General features: G+C 56.2%; 2 protein-coding genes across 2 annotated transcripts; both read left to right on the top strand.

Moving 5' to 3' along the window:
- The first annotated feature begins 5,463 nt into the window (after positions 1-5,463).
- On the top strand, positions 5,464-12,124 carry LOC125685371 (AT-rich interactive domain-containing protein 1A-like). The gene is made up of 8 exons (XM_048928365.1): positions 5,464-6,565; positions 7,191-7,410; positions 7,650-7,795; positions 7,879-8,179; positions 8,445-8,538; positions 9,020-9,347; positions 9,701-9,831; positions 10,479-12,124. The coding sequence occupies exons 1-8, from the start codon at positions 6,421-6,423 to the stop codon at positions 11,748-11,750; spliced, it is 2,637 nt and encodes an 878-aa protein (XP_048784322.1). The 5' UTR covers positions 5,464-6,420; the 3' UTR covers positions 11,751-12,124.
- Positions 9,013-10,501, top strand: LOC125685467 (AT-rich interactive domain-containing protein 1A-like). Its single transcript, XM_048928532.1, has 2 exons — positions 9,013-9,347; positions 9,701-10,501. Exons 1-2 carry the CDS (start codon positions 9,035-9,037, stop codon positions 10,006-10,008), a joined length of 621 nt encoding a protein of 206 aa, XP_048784489.1. The 5' UTR covers positions 9,013-9,034; the 3' UTR covers positions 10,009-10,501.
- Positions 12,125-14,578: the final 2,454 nt, after the last annotated feature.

Raw genomic sequence — 14,578 nt, 5'->3', positions numbered from 1 at the left:
AAAGGACGCGGCCATGCGGAAGCGGACCGGGGCCCCGCGCCGCTCCAGCGCCGCGGCGGCTTCTAAGAGTGGGTGTTCGGGGCGGCACCGGGGCTGGGGCCGCTCGCTCTTGGCCCCGTGGGGCCTCTGTGGTGCTCAGGGCCTCCGCTCGGCCGCGGGAGGTGCCCTGTGCCCCCCCGCCCCTCCCCTTCCCCGCTCGGTGTTTCACTGTCTTCCCTCTCCCCCCTCACAGCCCATCCCCGCCACGGGTCGCCCACGACCCACCGAGTCCCTCAGTCTGCCCCCTGGGCTTACCCTATGCCCACCCCCTGCCTCCGCTTCCCCCATTCTCATCGCTGGACTCCTCTTCTATCCCCTCCCCTAAGATCCTCACCACCGTGCCCCTTCCTTTAATTAGTCCAGATCCCTTACCCCAATTCCTTTAACCTGTATACTATGGGGAGAAAATAAAGACATTCCAGCTCAGACTAGCAAAAGACCTCCAGAGGTATAAGCAAGTTAAAGATTGTAACTATCCATGCCAGACAGACCCTCTTGACATGATCACGAGACGTCTAGCTCATACACCTGGCATGGGTGTCAGCAGATGCTATAAAGACCATCGGCAAGCCCCGCCAAAACTGAGATGGCTTTGTGGAGGCGAGCGGCAAGGAACCATGTGTACGTGGCTCGCAGTTCTGTCCCTTGGCTGCTCTGACCATCCCCCTCGTCAAACCAGATTGTCTCGGTGGAGGGATGGGATGCCATTGCTCTCCACTTGCTTGGGTTGCCCTTGCTGGACCCATCTGTGTACCAGGCATCTTCAGGAATGGGATATTTCCCTCCTGAATGGGGCTCTTCTCTGGTGGAGCGACCAATATTTCTTTTGATGATCACCGTGTTGCTCACCATGTTACTCACTGGGCCTAGGATCTCCTGAAGTTCTTCTTCCAATGGGGATGTGGACAGACTACTCCTCTGGCTGAGACAGGCGACCCATCGTGCCACCGTTCTTGCTTGGGCCACCCCCGTCTTAGGAAGGTGGGTCAGATGTTTCACCCACCCCTGAATTGTCAGGGTGGTCTTAACTATGACCTCAGCTGTTTGGGTTCTTGGCTCTACTGGCTGTAATGCAGAGGAGGCAGCCAATAAGTGCTTTTCAATCATACTGTCTCTTTCTTCTGCTCCGTGCCAGACTGGGACCAGAACCAGTGGGGGTCTGAACGGAGCTCTGGCGTTGCCACAGGCCCGAGCCAAAGCCATCCTGAGCGACATGAGCATCCGATTCAGCTGGGAGGGTAGAATCAAATATACCCAGTGCTCGGGCTGGTTTCACTGCTGGTTTCGCCTGTTGGAAAGCCTCCTGTTGTGTTCTCCCGGACCTTGCAGCATCTGAGAATTTACAGCCCGTCCTCTTTCTTGGAGATAGGTGGTCAATGAATCTGCTGCCTGTCCGACAGCCTCCGGTGAGTCGGATGTCAACAGGAGATCATCAATATAATGATCAAGTTGACATATTAGGCTTTTCCCAGTTTGCCAGGGCACACACCACTAGGTTATGGCAATATGTTGGTGCATGCATGTACCCCTGTGGCAGGACCTGAAAGGTCCACCGCCTGCCTCCCCACGTAAATGCAGACCGGTCTTGCGATTCTTCAGCAGTTGGAATCTGAAGAATGCTGAAGAATGCATTTGCCAAGTCCAGGACACGATGGTAAGTACTTGAAGCAGCAGCCCGCTGATCATCTGGGCCTCAGTTTGCCATCAGAGATTGTCAGTGGTCATCTGAAGGCTTTGTTGGCTGTCAGAGGGCTCCACTGATCATCAGAGATCTTCACTGACGCTCAGAGGGCTTCATTAATCAACAGAGGGAGTCATCAGTCATCAGAGAGGAGATTTGAGGTGCTTAAGTGAGGGGATCTGGGGACTCCATGTTGGGTAGTGATGGAGAGGAAGTGGGACTGCAGGAGAAGGGCTGAAGCAGATCCAAGTGAGGGGCAATTGGCTGCGATAAGGGAGGGGGTAAAAGGAGAGTGACGTGGGGACATCGTGGCCATGGAGGTGGAAGAGAGGGTGAAGGGTTTGACAGGAACTGGAAGGAGGAATTGGGAGAGAGCAGAGGCAGCATGGGGTGCTCCGTCCTTTAGGATTTTGGAGGAGGCAGCACAGAGGAGATGGAGAGATCCACGGGTGCAGGACGTGGGGTGCGGGGCACGGAGCTGGGGACCTCTCCCAGCACCTAGGGGTGGCCTCTGCCAGGCAGGGACAGATGTGAGTGGTTCCTGCTGAGCATGGGGACAAGGACGTAGACACACAGAGCATGGCTTTGCTGAGGTCTTTGTTGATCACTGGTGGATGTCAGCGATCATCAGGGTCTTCCTTCTTCTTCAGAGGACTCCATTGGTCAGCAGTGGATGTCGGAAGGTGTCAGTGACCATGGAGAAGCCTTGTCCGTGCAGGGTTTGTGCCCCAGGACTTTGGGCAGGAGGAGGGCTGGCAGCAGCCCAGGGCAGGATGTGGGTCCCCTGGGGACAGCAGCCACAGCCCCTGTCCCACCTCCACAGTGACCCTGGGCCATCCGTAGTCAGCTCGAGACCCTGCTCCTCTGCACCACAGAGCACGACAGAAGGTCTGGGGGTGGCAGTGAGCCCCCTGGAAAGGAGTGGGGGGATGGTGCCCTCCATCCCATCCATCCCCAGGCCCTGACGCCCAGTGCTCAGGGCTCCGGAGAGCCCCAGGGGCTGCCAAATTTGATGCGTGTCATGAAGTGCTTCGTAAGGACAAAGCAGTGGAACGTCTTTATCCTCAAGAGAATAGTTTTTAAAAGTCAGATGGGCTCTGCTGTAGAAGCAGATGTCAAATGTGGCTTTTCTCCACGGAAAACTGATGCCTGGCAACTTGGAGACTAACGTATATGCGTATAGAGATGTTTTTTTCCCTTTTAATTTTAATAGTAAACTGAGTCTATACTTTTAATTCATGATGAAATGCTAAAAATGTGTACTCTTGTTTTCTGCCAGTGCTTGGCTGACGGAGTTTTTGGCCGTTCTGTGGCATGGAATGCAACCAGCATGGAAGCATCGTTTGTCGCTGTGGATTCTGAGTCAGATTTCTCACCCTGTGCTCATGATGGGTAAGAGTTCATTGCCCTTCATGCTTGTTTCTCTTTTCTAATTGCTCTTACGGTGCCTTATAGGGTGAGACGTATTTTGTTAAAATAACATGTAAGGTTTAAATTCTCATGCACAGTTCAGTGCAGCTGGGGATGTTAAGTATAAAACTGAGCAGACAGGGGAAAAAGCGCATATGAATAGATAGAGGGCATTAACCAAATCTGTAAGTAACCTTACTTCTGTGCCAGAATGGAGTTGCGGCATTTCTTAGCAGTGTGAAGTTTGGTCGGGAAGTCACGTGCTGTAGTTTTCGGGAGCAGCACCTCCTTGTGATGTATGGTGTGGGAAACCTGCGAGGTTCTGTTGGGAAAGTATTGCCATGCTTGGGATTCCCGGAAATAAGTATGTTTTTGTCCATGCTGGCATCTGTACAGCGCCTGAAAATGGTAACAGAACTGAAGCGCTTCCATATCAAATAATGGAGTTGGTTTGGCTGACTGAAGCAGTCAGCTCTGCTGAAGCCAGTGGCATCAGATGGGACACATATTCAGATGAGCTGCACAAAAGGTACTGGCTCCACATTTTGCTGTACAGTGGGGAGCAGAAAAGCACTTGAAGATTCAGCTTTCACACTGCGCTGTGTTGCTCTTCAGCCTGTTACCTGAACTGCGGGCTGTATGCGGTGCTGCAATTGCTGCTAGGATTTAAGCACATCTCCTGATCTTGGTCTCCTCTTTGTCACTTTCTCTCTTTTTTAGCAAGTCTGGAGGAAGCTGAGAGTACCAACCTTTTGTGTTTTCCGCTAGGAATGTCACTCATCTTCAAGATTTTCCTTTCAGCTTGGTTAAATAGCATTGCACCAGGCTCACTCGCTTGCTGTGTGTTCCAGATTTGCATCCTGAACGTGGAAATGATTTATGAATTTCTCACATACTTTATCTTACACTAGATTAGTTGTAGATGTTTTTACATAAGTGAAGACTAAGTCCGTATAAATGATGGTTGATGCTCTGCTCTGCTATTTATTCCGAGTCCTCCTCATGCAATGGAATGTGTTTAAGTGCATGGGGCCGGATGATATCCATCCCAGGGTTCTGAAAGAGATGTGGTTGCCGAGCCGCTCTCCATCACCTTTGAAAAATCGTGGCTGTCTGGTGAAGTCCCCGGTGACTGGAAAAAGGGAAACGTTTTTATAGAATCCCATTTTTAAGGAAGGGAGAAAGGAAGACCCAGGGAAGTGCAGGCTGGTGAGCCTCACCTCTGTGCCTGGGAAGATCATGGAGCAGATCCTCCTAGAAGCTATGTTAAGGCACACACGAGACAAAGAGGTGATTGGAGACAGCCAGCATGGCTTCACCCAGGGCAGATCGTGCGTGACCAATCTGGTGGCCTTTTATGGTGGAGTGAGGGTAGGTTCAGCCCTGTACTTCCTGGCCTGTGGCAGGATGCAACAGGACCACTCCAGAAGCCCACTAGATGGTTTTGTGGCTGGGGTCTTAGTTGCCTTGGGTAGGTTGAGAAAGGGGAGGAGTGCAGTTGGCGCACATGTATGAAGTGAGAGTGAATAACGGGTGAAGCGACGCCTTAAAAATCGTCCTTTTTGGTGTGGACCCCACCCTGCTGTGTGACACGGGCTCTGGGATCCGCGCCTCTGCTTGTGACATCACTGGAAGTTCCGAGTGCTGTAGGCGTGGGGAGAGGTGTTAGCAGTGCAGTGGCCATCTGCACGCGTCCCTCCTCCTGCTGCCCTTTGGCTCTTGTGCAGCCGATAGGTGCTCGGAGAGTGACCGCCAGTACAGAAGGATCTGTTATCCTCTAGTCGGTACCCGACTGTGGGAGAACAGAGGGAGCTGAAAGATGTTCGTCCCTTGGACTGTTCCTGTCTGGATCTGGTACCCAGTGGGTATTCTGTTGGTGCTGTCAAGCGCTGACGGTTTTGGTGGGGGTTTGTGTTTGGAGGGAGTTAGAAGTAGATGTTTGGGGGTTTTTTTGCAGCTCAAGCTTTGTTGCCCAAGTCCAAGGCCTGTGGTTCCCGCTGGGGAAGCAGTGTGAGGCAGGTGAAGCCCTAAGCAGAAAGGCGGCGGTGCCTGGAGCTCTCCGTCACATCTGTGCCCATCTCAGCAGCTGTGGTGCTGTCTCTGTGCACCTGGAGGATGTGGTGCAGAGCTCCGAGCCTGGTGTTGGTGGCACGCAGTGTGCAGTGGTCGTTCCCCTTGTCACGGAAGAGAAACCTTGCTGTTTCCAGCATGATCTAACAGGCTCCGTTGAGCCAGTCATGGAGGACTTCCAGCCCTGAGGTGGATGAACTCCCCCGCTCCCTCCTTTGGGTCCCATGTGGTGTCGTTTCTGGCACAATCAATGGCGATGTCAGAGTTGGAAGGTGTCCTTTGGAAGGGTTTAGTTAGAAAAGCATTCTGTGCCTGGGTGTTTGGCATCCTGAGAAGATGACTTGGTAGGTGGAGAACAGCATTGCACTCTGCGCTTCTGTCCTCCCATGCGCAGGAATCACAGCTCTCAGCAGCATGGCTCTGCTGGATAGCACGTTACTGACAGTAAGGCGAGTCTCCTTCTTTGTGGCTCATCTGTCTCTCGGTGTTGCAGGACCCGTCTGGTGCAGGCAATCCGGTGCCGCCCCAAGCGCCCGGTGTGCAGTGGAACAGCGTCCTGCATCCTTCCATCAACCAGTCAGGCTTTGTGCAAGACCCAGGTATGTGAGTTGGGTTTGGAGCTCATGGTACAAATCTGTTTGTGAAGCTGGGTGCGTAAGTGAGAAGTGCCCGGCCTGATGACGTGCATTCTGTGCTGAGATAGCACCTGGAGGCTGTGCCAGCGCTGTTTGCTGCAAGCGTTCCGGCGCCTGGCACCACGTTTGACTGTTGCCAGTCCTTCGGCCTCTGAGTGTTCGATGCAGGCCAGTAGTTGGGCTTGTAAGATGTTTCCTCTGGCTTTGGCAAGACTTTCCTATGACTGCTGGTTTTCCAAGCTCCGTGACCTTAAGCTTCCCAACGAGGGGTGGCTGTGACGCTGTTGGGTCTCATTTCCCTGTGTGACGGTAAGGGAAAATGAGCCCAGAGTTTCAGCCTTGGTGGCTGAAGGTATGTTCCTTGGGTGAAAGAGGAAATGGAACCTGTTATCTTAGTGGGTAATGCTGGCACCCTACTAGCAACAACTGCAAAATGTGGCTGGGATGGTGCTGGCAGGGTTCTGTCAGTGGGCCCTGCGGGCCTTTGTTACTAAAGACACGCGTGTCCAGCGGCACCTCTGGGTCCTTCACTCACTGCCTGCTCCTCTCCCTGGGTGACCAGGTTACTTGCAGAGGAATGCTCAGATGCCGCAGCACAGCTCTTCCCAGTCCGGCTCAGCCTTATTTCTCCATCTGCCTTCTGGAGGACAGATGCACGCTGCAGTGGGGCCATATCAGCAGAACTGCACGGGAAGCCACAGACCCCAGGCCGGGCAGCACAGCCCTCAAGGTGAGGCATGGGCAGCTTCTCAAGGGGGAACCGCGTGCAGCGAATGGGAAAGGCCTCTGTCGGAGGCAACGTCTTGTCTTTGGAGAAAGCGTTTTGATTTGATTCTTCTTCACTTCTTGCATAGGCAATGCAAAGCAGTCCACTCCTCGTGAGCTGGAACAACCTGTGCTCTGTGTATTATGCTGGGAGTCGTGAACGACGTTGCTCTCAGGGCTGGCTGTACTTTTAACCGTTGCATCTCTCCTTCTCACTTGGGAAGATACAGGCAGCACCTGCAGTGTGTTAAAGAGCCATTTGGCTACGCAGGGAAAGGAAATCCCACGTTCTATGTTTTGGAAAGGGTTTAGAGGCTTTTTTACATCCTGTGCTGTTCTGTATAGCTCAGTGTGGTTGGCTGAAGGTTGGGAGAGTGCCAGACAGCTTTAGACTCGGGGTTGTTCCTTAGCTGTGTCAAAACGCACATTACGTGGCTCCTATGCAGGCGCTTTGACTTTTAGCACAAGTCCTAAGTCTCTCCCTCTTCTCCGTGAGTGACCTTGAAGTATCTGCTGACAGGAGGTCTGCGTGGCGGTTCATGAACGAACCAGTTGAACGATGCCGTCTTCCCCTCTTGCCACCCCTCTAGGAGCTTATCCCGTGTGGCCCAACTGCAGCGCTCTGCCCGGTGCCAACTTCTGCAGCGCAGGACTGGGAGGAAGCATGAACCCGGCGGCAGCAGGGAGCCAGTTGCGTGGCAGCGTTCCTCCTCAGCTGGGGGCAGGGATGCGCCCCCCAGCAGGTGGCATGGCTCACAGAGCACAAGGAGCAGCCGCCGTGTGTGCTGCTGCCAGCGCCATCCAGAACTGGTGAGGCTCAAACATTCCCTTGCTCTCAATGTATCAATCCATTCCCTCTGTCGTAGCTGGCTTGGAAAGCCATGGCTGCAGTAGACCAAAGCTGGGGTGATAGTCAACGTACACTTGCTTCAAGATTTGCCTTCGGGAAGGCTTTTTCCTCTCCCTTCCCTGCTAACAGAAGAGGCCCAAACACCAATGGAAGCATCTTTATTTGGAGTGAATGCCTGTTTTTTCCTTGCCCTCTCCAGGCCACCCGGTTATCCCAGTGTGAACCAAGGGGGAATGCTGGGCACTGGACCTCCTTACGGACAGGGAACTAACAGCATGGCTGGTGTGATCAACCGCCAGGGCCCACCTTGTGCCATGGGTGGGAACATGGCTAACGGCTCTGCAGGTAAGGCTGGGCTGAGTGCTGGGCTTTGAAGACTTCACGGCATGGAAGGAAAAGCAATGTCACAAATACCTGTGACTTCCTAGGGGTGGCAGCAAGTCCTGAAGTGATGGGTCTGGCGAATGTCAAATTAACTCCTGCAAGTAAAAGAAGAAAGAGGGGAGAAGAGACCCAAAAAGCAGAACTCCAGTCAAAGGTAAAACTTCTGTTTGTTTGTTCGTTTGTAAATGACACAGTGTATGTATCTAGTAGTGAGTGCAGCGCCCGAGAGAAACCCAATGTGACTTGCCCTCTGCTGCGAGCAGAGCTGCCATTAGCGTGGCTGTTTGCACAGGATGTGATCTTGCTGCTCCGTGTGAGCACAGTGTTAGGTCAGCAGCGCGGCCAGTGAGTGGGATATCGTCTGTTGGGATGTTTTCTCTTTTGGAGAGTGGCATATGCTGGCATCTCCTGCCAGGTGTGAGCAGCCGGGATGCAGCACTGTCCTCCCCATCCGTTTGCAGTGCTCGGTTTGATCCCAAGTCACCGCTGGGCCGGCCTTGCCGTTGTTAGTTGGAGGGAATGGACCGGACCAGATGCTCCTGGTGGGTCGGTGGGTCTCTCCAAGTCTCCAAATGCAGTCCATAGCTAATGAGACTGTTGCTCGAATCAGACGTGGTCTCAGCAAAGTAGAGACTGTGCCAAAATCTACGTCGTGCTGCAGCCCTGGGGAATGCCATGTGCAGCTGGCTGAGGCGTTTCCTGACGTATGGAGCAAATGAGGCCACAGGAGGTCTCTCAACGAGGTGGCTCTGCAACGTCTCCGTGAGGTTTGCTTGGTGAAAGCTTTTCCTTTTTAGAAATGCATGTTCTGCGAGTAGCAGCTGGTTCCCTGGTACCTTTGTTGAGTCGTAGTTGTCTTTTAAACTGACATGGACCTGATGTGAGACAAGTGTGGGTCTGGCAGAAAGCTGATCTGAATATAACAGCAGAACCTTGAGGTCTGACTGCTCTTTGAAGCCATCTGGGATGTGATGCAGGTGTTTTTGTGCTCCTCAGTCCTGATGTGTTTCCTTCCATCAGTCCAGTTCCTCTGCTACGGCCAGCGAGATCACTGAACCCTGTGAGCTGGGTGGTGAGCCCGAGAGGAAGTGTCCTGTGGCGCTGAGCGTTTCTCCCCACTGAGTCTGTGTTGCCCATTTCTGGCTCAATGACCTCATGTTGCCGATGGCTTTACTTTCCATCTAGAACCCCAGGCGACCGATGGACAGCAGCTGCACCCCACCTGCCAAGCGGCTCAAAGCGGGGATGCACAGCGTCCCCTGCAGCGCCGGGCAGGGGCAGCCGCAGCAGCAGCCCAGAGCTCTGGAGAATGGCACCGCTCCCAGCAAATCTGCATCCCCACAGCCAGGGAGGGGAAAGAAGAAGGCAGGACCGCCGATATCCGCCGCGCATGTGGCACCGGCAGCGGAACGGCCTGCCAGGAAGCGACGGGCCGTCTCCTTCCCTCCGGGATCGGTGGAAGCTGCCAAGCCGGTGTTACAGAAAAGGAGGCGGCTGACAGCAGCAGATGTTGGTAAGAGGAAACTCCTGCTTTTCTGCCTGCGCCCATTGAGAGGCTGGGTGTTGCCATCCCCCTTTGGTACAGTGCTGCCAATTGGAAGGGCTCTGCCAGCTCTGCAAGAGGTCTCCTTTGCCAAGTTAGTTGGGACGTTCTGTCGTTCTGTGATAACGCAAGGGTGAAGGGACCCAGAAGGACTGGGTATAAAGTTTGTGTTGGGCACTGTCTGTGTGGAGACTGCTTTTGCGTGGAGCCTGTGCAACGCCTGAAGCAGGCTGTGCTCTGTGTGAGACAAAAAAGCAGTATCCAGTCCCTCCTTTTCGGTTTTGAAGGCCAGGGGCTGGAAGTATGACGTGTTTGTGTTCCAGGAGCTCCTGCAGCCTGGAGGGTGATGATGTCCCTGAAGTCTGGGCTGCTCGCTGAAAGCACGTGGGCCTTAGACACCATAACTGCCCTGCTCCACGATGACAGCAGCGTCGCGTCCTTTGACCTCAGGCAGGTGGGTGCAGATGCTCAGCACCGAGCGCTCGCTGAGCTGTGGATTTCCATGTGGTTGGTGTGCAAGCGCGTGGTCTCTCCTCTCTGGTGGGACGTGTCGCCTCTAACGTATCGCAGAAAGGGAACCGTGGTGGGGAGGCCAAGAGGGGCTTTGCAGCAGAGCGCTGTGAAGGGCTGAAGGCTGCTCGCCTCTCCTGGTGCAACAGCTCTGTCTTTGCGCACGGGTCAGCGTGCAGCATGGCTTGGGTGCCTCTAGAAGGGGCAGCCTGTCTCCATGATTTGCCTCGTGCCTGCAAGGCTGTTGTAAAAACTGTTGCACTATACTTTAGAGGCTGCTCTGCTTAGCATTGCCTCTCTCCTGAGCGTTACTCAGAGAGGAGACAAAAACCGAGAGCATGCATGTTTGCACAGGTACGAGCAGGCTGGATCCTGACATTCAGGGACCCTTGTTTCTGTTCCGAGCGGACAGAAAGCTCTCTTTTGCAAAGAGCTTATTGCCAGAATGAAAAGATTCCATTAATAAGCGGCTCCTCAAGATCTCTGCCCTTTATGCAGTGGTTGTCCAATTGCTCACAGCAACCTCAGTTATTTTGTGGTCACTGATCCATCTTTCCTTCCTTCCCCTCCCGTTTTTCTCCTCCCCCATAGCTGCCCGGCCTGCTGGAAGTCCTGGTGGAGTATTTGCGGCGCTGCCTGATCGAGGTCTTTGGAATCCTGGAGGAGTACGAGGTGGGTATTTGCCCAGGGCAAAGCTCACTGTGTGGGTTGGAGAGCGCCCACCTGCTCTGGCAGCTTGGCGGCGGAGATACCACTGAGCACATCCAGACCCACTTGGAGAGCAAGAGAGAGCGCTCCGCGGCTGAGAGCAATGGAAATGCTCGGGAAGGGCAGGCTGCTCCATCCGACAGCTCCTCAGCAATTCTGGAGGATGAGCCTCGCAGCAGAGACGAGGCACTGCTCTGCCTCACCCACGACTGGCAGGACTCTGTGGCGAAGCGCTGCATCTGTGTGTCCAACATCATCAGGAGCTTGTCGTTTGTGCCGGGCAATGACGCCGAGATGTGCAAACACGCCGGGCTGCTGCTGATCTTGGGGAAACTGCTGCTCTTACACCATGAGCACCCAGAGCGCATGCAGGCAGCCCTGAGCTTGGAGAGAGAGGAGCTGGAGCAGGACCAGGGGCTGAGCTGCGTCCAGGAGGAGTGGTGGCGGGACTGCCTGCAGGAACTGCGTGAGAACACACTGGTGACGCTGGCCAACATTTCCGGCCAGCTGGACCTGTCCCCTGTCCCAGAAAGCCTCTGCTTGCCCATCGTGGACGGACTCCTCCACTGGGCAGTGTGTCCATCAGCAGAGGCCCAGGACCCTTTTCCAGCGCTGGGGTCGAATGCCGTCCTCTCCCCTCGGAGCCTGGCTTTGGAAACGCTCAGCAAACTGAGCACCCGGGACACCAACGTGGATTTGATCCTCGCGGCTACCCCCACCAGCCGCTTGGAGATGCTGTACAGCAGCCTGCTGCGTTTGCTCCGCAACAGAGAGAGCCCGGTGTGCAGAGAGATGGCGGTGGTCCTACTGGCCGCCTTGGCACAGGGGGACAGCCTGGCAGCGAGGGCGATTGCCTCGCAGGAGGGGAGCGTCGGCGACTTGCTGGGCTTCTTGGAGGACGGCCTGGCCGCCGCGCGGTGCCAGCAGAGCCAGGCCGGCCCGGTGCCCGAGCAGAACGCGCCCTGCGAGCCGCCGAGCGTGGACATGATGCGCCGAGCGGCTCGGGCGCTGCTCGCCCTGGCTGAGGTGGGCGAGAGCCGCTCGCAGTTCACGCTGCACGAGTCGCGGCTGTTGGACATCTCCGTGTCGCCCGCGGTGGATTCCTTGGTCTCCCAGGTTATCTGCGACGTGCTGTTCTTCATTGCCCGGCCCTGACAGCTGCGGGGTGCAGCTCACCCTGCGTGAGCGTGCGTGAGCGGAGAACTGAGAAGCCGACGGTTGCCCTTTATTTATGCACAGCCACCTCGGGAATCCGCTGCCTGCCCTGCGCTGTCCTGCTTCTCTCTTGGAGGATGATGTCCCTGTTTCCTTTCCCCTTCTCCTTCAAATTTCTTCAAATTTGTCCCAAATCCCTCATTAAAAGACACAAAATTCTTTCTACGCGGACGACTCTCACATTTTGTTTTAGCCAAAGTTACTGTCTTCTACTGTGCGTGTGGGGAGAACAACTTGTCCCCCTTTCCCCACCCCTTTCTAGCATGACGAGTCACCGCGCTGATGACCTGCAGAGCGAGATGCAGGTATTTGATCTCTTGCCAGGCATCCCTCCCTGGGGGATGCTGTACAGGGCTCTGCCTTTTCAGTCGTTGCTGCCTCAGCACCACGCAACTTGCCGTGTCTTTTTCCTGCTTTTGTTTCCTTTCTAATTGAGGTGTGAGAAAGCCCTAGGACTTCCAGCCGAAGTTGCAGATGCAGACACACAACTGTGATTTTTCAGCGATGACTTCTGCACTGGGAACCCAGAGCGACTGGGGAGGGAACAAAGGGGGACACTGAGGGCGGCCCAGGGGCCCCCAGAGCCACTTGGACAGGGACCGAGGGGACATGGGGGCACAGAACCACCAGGGAGGGGACAATGGGGGGATGCTGGGTGCACCAAAACCACCAAGGGACACACGGGAGTAATGTGGGGCCCCCAAAGAGTGAGATTATGGGGGCATCCCATTGGGGTTAGGGGCTCCTAGAGGTCCTGGCTTTGGGGGGAGGTGATGGTCTTGGTGGTGGGAGGGTTAGGAGGTCTCTCATTGGGGCTGGGGACTCCGGGGACTTCAGGGTCTCCTATATGATTTGTTGGAGGGGGTCTTACTGGTCTTGGGAGAACTGGGGGTCCCGTTGTGGCTGGGGGTCCTGTTGGGTTGTGGGGCTCTCTGGGCTCCTGTTTTATTGGGGAGAGTCCTAACAAGGGCTGGGATGGTGTGTGCATTCCCAGGGGTCCTGTCTTTCTTCCAGGGGCTTTATTATGTCTGGGGAGAAATGGGGAGTCCCATTGAGGCTGGAGTTCCCATTGGCACTGGGGGATTTTGGAGGGGTTGAGAGGTCCTGGGGCAACGTGAGGGGACTCCATAGGGGTTGGGATCCCCGGGTTTGCAGTCACCCCCCAGAGACCTGCAGCCTGGAGCTCTGGCTCCACCCCTTCCATCTTGACCCCCAGCAGCCCCTCGAGACACCTCAGTGTCCCCTCAGCGACTCCAGGAGCCCCTGCTCTGCGGCAGGATGCAACAGCACCGCTCCAGAACCACACTAGGCGGTTCTGTGGCCAGGGGCTGGGGGTGAACCCTGTCACCTCCCTGCTGGGTCTGGGGGTCTCCAATCTCCTGCCATTTCAGGAGGGAACATGGTGGCATCAAGGGGACACGTGGTGATGCGCGCAGGAGGTGATGGGTACATGGTCACGATGGCCTTGGAGATACCAGGACCCCCACGGGGAGCCCAGAATCCCTTTGTGGGGTCATGGTGGCTCTGAGCATCCCGGAACCAACAACGAGGATGCCAGTAGCTCTGCCACGGGGACACCGGGACCCCTTGGTGTGCTTGAGGTGGCTTTGGGGATACCAGAAACCATCATGGGGCCACTGGAAGCAACATGGAAAGCACACAGCGGAAGTGACATAGAGAGACACAGAGGGGGGCGTGGAAGGGACACACGATCTCTGATGATCAGTGGAGCCCTCTGACAGCCAACAAAGCCTTCAGATGACCACTGACAATCTCTGATGGCAAACTGAGCCCCCGATGATCGGCGGGCTGCTGCTTCAAGTGCAGAAAAGGGAAGTGAGTGGTGAGAAAGAATATTTTGTCATCATTTGGTTGAAAGCACCATGGTATAAAGATTTCTTCGGATTTAATCAAGCACAGAATTTGGAGAGAAGTGTGACTGCATGACGCTTGAGTGTGCTGCCCGGTGCCTGGGACCGGCTGCCTGACTCTAAGTCCTCCTCCAAGAGGTTCGGCTGCTCCACAGCGATGCCGACCCGCTCCTCGTGGAGGTGCTGCCGTGCGGGCACTTGGACTCTGCTTGGGGCGGGCTGCACTGCCGTCCCCCGCGTCCCCGCCATCCTCGTCCTCTGCCCGCAGCCCTAGCCTGGGCCATGCGGGACGCGCGCGGAGATGACGCAATGACCGTGCGACCGCGGACGGAACGGACCCCGCGCGGAGCACCCGCCCCATCCAGCTGACCGACCAATGGCAGCACGGAGGAGGGGGGCGAGCGCGGGCTCTCCGCCAATGGCGGCCGAGGACGGGGAGTCGGCGCGATGGTGCCGGCGCGACGGTGGAGCCGCGGGACTCGGCGCGGGGAAAGAGGCGCTTAGCCGCCCCACCGCCCCGCCGCCCCGCCGCCCCGCCGCTCCGCCGCCCCGCCGCTCCGCCGCCCCGCCGCCCCGCCGCTCCGCCGCCCCGCCGCCCCGCCGCCCCACCGCTCCGCCACCCCGCGTCCTCGGCGCCGCCCGCCCCGTGCAGGGAGGTGCGGAGAGGACGGAGCCAGGCTGCACCCGGCAGTGCCCAGCAGGGGGACCGGAGGCACTGGGCACACGCTGCAGCGCTACTCATCGGATCACTGCGGGGACAGACGGGGACCATGTGGAAGCGGACCAGGTACGTTTAAAGGGAAGGCTCCGTAAGGCGTACGCAGGAGCCGGGGACTCCGTCAGACGTGAGGGGCCGCCCCACGCGGGAGGGCTTTACCCTGCGGGTGGACTAGTGCA

This window comes from Lagopus muta, chromosome 28 (genome assembly GCF_023343835.1).
Source record: "Lagopus muta isolate bLagMut1 chromosome 28, bLagMut1 primary, whole genome shotgun sequence".
NCBI classification, from domain to species: Eukaryota; Metazoa; Chordata; class Aves; order Galliformes; family Phasianidae; genus Lagopus; species Lagopus muta.
This window is presented reverse-complemented; position numbering and strand designations above follow the sequence as displayed.

Coding starts and splice junctions, on each gene's coding strand:
- LOC125685467 (XM_048928532.1), top strand. CDS start 9,035: ATGGACAGCAGCTGCACCCCACCTGCCAAGCGGCTCAAAGCGGGGATG. Junction 9,348..9,700: donor GCTGACAGCAGCAGATGTTG/GTAAGAGGAAAC, acceptor TTTGTGTTCCAG/GAGCTCCTGCAGCCTGGAGG.
- LOC125685371 (XM_048928365.1), top strand. CDS start 6,421: ATGCCGCAGCACAGCTCTTCCCAGTCCGGCTCAGCCTTATTTCTCCAT. Junction 7,796..7,878: donor CATGGCTAACGGCTCTGCAG/GTAAGGCTGGGC, acceptor GTGACTTCCTAG/GGGTGGCAGCAAGTCCTGAA. Junction 8,539..9,019: donor TGGCTGAGGCGTTTCCTGAC/GTATGGAGCAAA, acceptor CTTTCCATCTAG/AACCCCAGGCGACCGATGGA.